Source organism: Sinocyclocheilus anshuiensis, unplaced genomic scaffold (assembly GCF_001515605.1).
Source record: "Sinocyclocheilus anshuiensis isolate Anshui unplaced genomic scaffold, SAMN03320099.WGS_v1.1 scaffold10855, whole genome shotgun sequence".
Taxonomy (NCBI): domain Eukaryota; kingdom Metazoa; phylum Chordata; class Actinopteri; order Cypriniformes; family Cyprinidae; genus Sinocyclocheilus; species Sinocyclocheilus anshuiensis.
Genome location: NW_015555073.1, coordinates 1 through 5,125, shown reverse-complemented (window position 1 = coordinate 5,125; position 5,125 = coordinate 1). Strand labels below are relative to the sequence as shown.

The window sequence follows — 5,125 nt, the reverse complement described above, 5'->3', positions numbered from 1 at the left end:
CAATCATTTGATTCAGATCGGAACTTTAAAGCGGGTTTGTGAATTTTTTGATTCAGATTGGAAATGCGAATCATTTCGGGAATTGAATGATTCACGATCCACGCTCTAAAGTCACGATCTGAAATGATGGTTCAAAAAAATCATTATTCTGATTCGTGTATTGAGAATTATTTGATTCAGATTGGGACTTCAGAGCACATATAGTGAATCATTTGTTTCGGAACGGGTTCGCGAATCTTTTGATATAGATCGTAACTTCAGAGCCCGGTCGCAATTCATTTTTCCTGATTTCATTTTTTTTTATTACACGGTAAAAAACATCGAACAATTAGGGCAGTACAGTCATTAAAACAACACAAAACAAATAATAAGAAAAAGTATACACAAACACAAATCCCATGATCCTACCAATATCGACACTACTAAATTGACCCTAGCAATAATTCTGATCGAACAATTAAATGTCTGTTGTCTGTCAATGCCAAAATCAAACCTACACCCTTGCACACACACACAGACACACACACATACACAGACACTCTCACACATGCAGGTGATTGTGCCAAACACACACACACACACACACACACACACCTGTTGACCAGGTCCTGTAGCTTCTGTATGGGCTCGGGCTCTCCGTCTCTGCCGCAGGTCAGGATCTCGCGGCCGTCATACACACGGATAATACGGTCTGCCGTGTTGATGAGGAAACAGCTGCGGGACGAGAAGATGATCGCATGATGCAGGGTACGGAAATATACTCACAACACTGTTCAAACTGAATTAAAATTAATCCTGATATTAAAATGAAAAAAGGTCAAGGTGGTGCAGTCATGCTGCAATCAGTCATAACAGTGTTTAAAAAAATTATAATAATAATAATAATTGATAAAAAAAATATATATGTAAACCTTTTGTTGAACTTATAATATTATAATAAAAAAATTTAAATAAATAGTTTGCTATCATAATTTATAACTATTTCTTATTATTAACTTTTACCAAACATTTACACTAATATTATAATGAAAAAGTTTTACATCCTTTGTTACAATTTCTTATATTATCTGAAGTATTTTAATGCGAACAAATGTTAAACATTAATAATAACATTATAATTAAATAAAATAGTTTGGTGTCATCATTTATTATTATATTTTGATTATGCTATGAAACTTACACATATAACAATAACATTACAATAATAATAAACATGTAAAATAAAATAGACTTTATTATTATTTCTTATATTATCTTACGTATTTCAATGAGAGTTGTAAACATAATACAACTAAAACATTTATAATGACCTTAGAATTAAATCAAACATAATAAAAAATAAAAATAACACTGTTGATTCTTTTTTTTATTATCTTATGTGTTTCAATAAGAAACAAAAATGATACAAAACTTACAATTAATAAAATTAATAAACAGTTTAGAGTCACGATCATTTATTATTATTTCCTATATTATTTTATGTATTTTAATGAGGCAAAAATAACAATAATAAAAAAATTACAACATTTTGTTTATAATAATAGTTTGGCATCAGTTTATTATTAATTGTTATATTATGACATGTTATTAAAATAAATTAAAAACACAGTTTGACAGTTTATTAATATTATATTATTTATAATGTTTTATTATTAGTTTTAAATGATAAGTATATGTACTGATATAGAGTTAGTATATTAATATTAACATAAATATCACTACGATTTTTTTAAAATCTCAGTGTGACCTCTGACCTGCCCTTGCGTGCGAACTCGATGGATTTGATAGCAGTGGTGTTGCTGGTTCCTGTGGTCACTCTGAACGACGCCACGAGGTCCTGTGTGTTCGTGTTCAGCACCAGAATCTGAGAGAGACACACACCAGACGAACTCCTCAGTCTCTCTCACACACACACACACACACACACACACACACACACACACTCACACACTCACACACACACTCACACACACTCACTCACGCTCACTCACGCTCACTCACGCTCACACTCACTCACACACACACTCACTCACTCTCACACTCACTCTCTCACACACACTCACTCACTCTCACACTCACTCACTCTCACACTCACTCTCTCACACCCCCTCACTCACTCTCACACTCACTCTCTCACACCCCCTCACTCACTCTCACACTCACTCTCTCACACCCCCTCACTCACTCTCACACTCACTCTCTCACACCCCCTCACTCACTCTCACACTCACTCTCTCACACCCCCTCACTCACTCTCACACTCACTCTCTCACACCCCCTCACTCACTCTCACACTCACTCTCTCACACCCCCTCACTCACTCTCACACTCACTCTCTCACACCCCCTCACTCACTCTCACACTCACTCTCTCACACCCCCTCACTCACTCTCACACTCACTCTCTCACACACACACACACACACTCTCACTCGCTCACACACACTCACTCACTCACTCACACTCACTCACTCACACTCACTCACTCACTCTCACACTCACACTCACATATTCACACACACACACTCTCACTCGCTCACACACACTCACTCACTCACTCTCACACTCACATATTCACACACACACTCTCTCGCTCACACACGCTCACACACACACACACTCACTCACTCACTCACTCACTCACTCACTCACTCACTCACTCACTCACTCACTCACTCACTCACTCACTCACTCACTCACTCACACACTCACACACACACACTCACGCACACACAAACACACACACGCTCACACACACACACACACACACACACTCTTCTCACTCAGTCACACAAACTCGTGACCTCTGACCTTCCCCTTGGCATTGCCGGTGTAGATGTAGTCTCCGCGCCGGTCGAAGGCTGCCACCACGTTGAGGTCGGAGTCGTCGTCCACCGGCAGCACCACGTGTTTGGAGTCGGACAGCGTGAGCAGGACCGGCGCAGACTTCATGGGACACACCAGCACCTTGTCCCTGAAACACAGGCCCTTTCTCAATGCCAAGTACACAGAGCTCGGACTGCACACGTTTGTCTCGGGAGCGAGCAATTCTGCAAACGATGGAACATCAGCGTACTTGAAAACGTCAGTCAGCTCGCCGCAAAAATATAGTTCAGGGAACGCACACACATTACAATAAAACGAAATATGATATCAGACAGCATTGCCTCTTTTAGTTTTCATTTAAACAAAATAATAGCTGCAAAAATGTGGTTCATGCAACGCTTACACACATTACAAAAAAATTAAATAACAAAAACCACTGCCTCTTTTTGTTTGCTACACCGTATGTATACTTAAAACCCTCATCCGTCCTGAACCTATAACGAAAGTGTCCCTCGCGGGTCAAAATGACCCGAAGGCCAAAAATGACACTAATTTTATTTTTGGCCCAGAAAGCTTATATTGGTCCATTTTTATAATTTTTTTTTCTAATTTTTTTATGTAGGTTGTATTATTTTTATTATTTTGTGGTGAATTTTATTTTATTCACATTAAATTCTGGATATTTTTATGAAAATTAGCATATTTTATACATTTTTTTCACCAAAAAAAAACAAAGAAAGACACAATTTCTGCATATTTATACTTTAAACATGATCATCCATCAGGACGTAGGTAACTGAGTGTCTCTGATGTTATCTGGTGGGGAAAAACTACATAAAATTGCATTTTATGATTACAGCCACTAGAGGGCCATATAGAACCCTATGGAGATTCTTAAATGAGTGAAATCTTTTAAACTACACCAACTTGAGGCTTAATTAAGCTTTCAGATATATATCAAGGCTTTCAGATATATATCAAAACATTAAAAAAAACTATGTTTTGTAAAAAAAGAAAAAAAAGCATTTATACTGAATTTTAATCCAAACACATGCATATTCACACGGTTTCATAAATATCTAATAAATATAAAAGATAAATTTAAAAATATAAATATGATATAAACTCATTGGTCTCTACCCCATCACTCAAATTTAACTGTCTTAAGTAAAAAAATTTTTTCTAAATGACAGTCATTTCCCAGCAGAAACATCATACATGCTATAATGCGTTTCAATGGGAGTGTGTGTGCCATGTGTGTGTGTGTGTGTGTGTGCCTGTGTGTGTGGATATGTGAGTTTTTTCTGCATTGGGGACATTCTGCAGTTTCAGCCCTTTGTTTGGGTATGCACCTTTTCTGGATTGTGTCAGATTTTGTACAGTCAAAAAAATCAAATAAATGAAAAAAAATGCTGTTTTTTTCGGACATTCCATGAATTCCTATGGCCGGGTCAAAATGAATGTAATACTTGTGGGTGTAATACTTTATTTATTACACCTACATAGAATCTTCGAATCGACTCAAATTTTGTGTGTGCGCTCCATGCTCAAGTGTGACAAAATTAAATGTAAAAAAATCCTCCGTTTTTTCGTAAATACCATGCTTTTCCAGTGGCGGGTCAAAATGACCCGCGAGGGACACTTTTGATACTTTTTTTATAGCACCCACTTAAACTGCTCAAATTCACTCAAATTTTTTTTCATGCATTCCCGGTTCAAGTGTGACAAATGTAACAAAGTCTCATAACATAACGACCAACGCTCGATTTTTAAAAAATCTTTAAATATGAGTTTTGGGTCAAAACAACTAGAGGGACGGATGAGGGTTAACAAAACAAAATATAAAACACAACCCTCAGTTCGTATTCATTTTAAAATTATAAAACATATTAATATGTGGTTTAGGTAATATGTGCACATGTACTCTGATTATCTCCACTGTATGTATAACATCACACAAACAGTGCCATTTTTTTACACCACATATGACCCGTTTTAGCTCTATTTTAACAAAAAAAATTATTCCAAACACGGCCACAGCGCTGTTTTGTGTCTCTGAGCAACATGATGGTGTTTTGTTCCTGAATGAATCAACCGAATTAAATGATTCGGTTCAATCGCAATGACTCACTTAACAGTGACTTGCTGCCACCTACTGGCGGATTTAATTTCACATTTAAAGTATCTCTTAATTTTTCATACTCTTAAAATTACATTTCATGACACAATAGCAGTAATATTTTGAAAATTATGCTGTTTTCTCCACCATTAACGCTCGCTGGTTGGTGCGAAATGCATTC

At 36.7% G+C, this 5,125-nt stretch overlaps 1 protein-coding gene across 1 annotated transcript in view; it reads right to left on the bottom strand.

Annotated features, from left to right (window-relative positions):
- LOC107671568 (retinoblastoma-binding protein 5-like) overlaps positions 1–3,143 on the bottom strand; it is a gene marked incomplete at its 5' end in the record, with an annotated part of 16,203 nt that extends 13,060 nt beyond the window's left edge. Inside the window, 3 exons of the mRNA XM_016464486.1 lie at positions 595–714; positions 1,755–1,864; positions 2,811–3,143. Coding sequence (XP_016319972.1) covers positions 595–714; positions 1,755–1,864; positions 2,811–3,143 — 563 coding nt within the window. The remainder of the gene's footprint in view (positions 1–594; positions 715–1,754; positions 1,865–2,810) is intronic.
- Between the last annotated feature and the right edge of the window lie 1,982 nt (positions 3,144–5,125).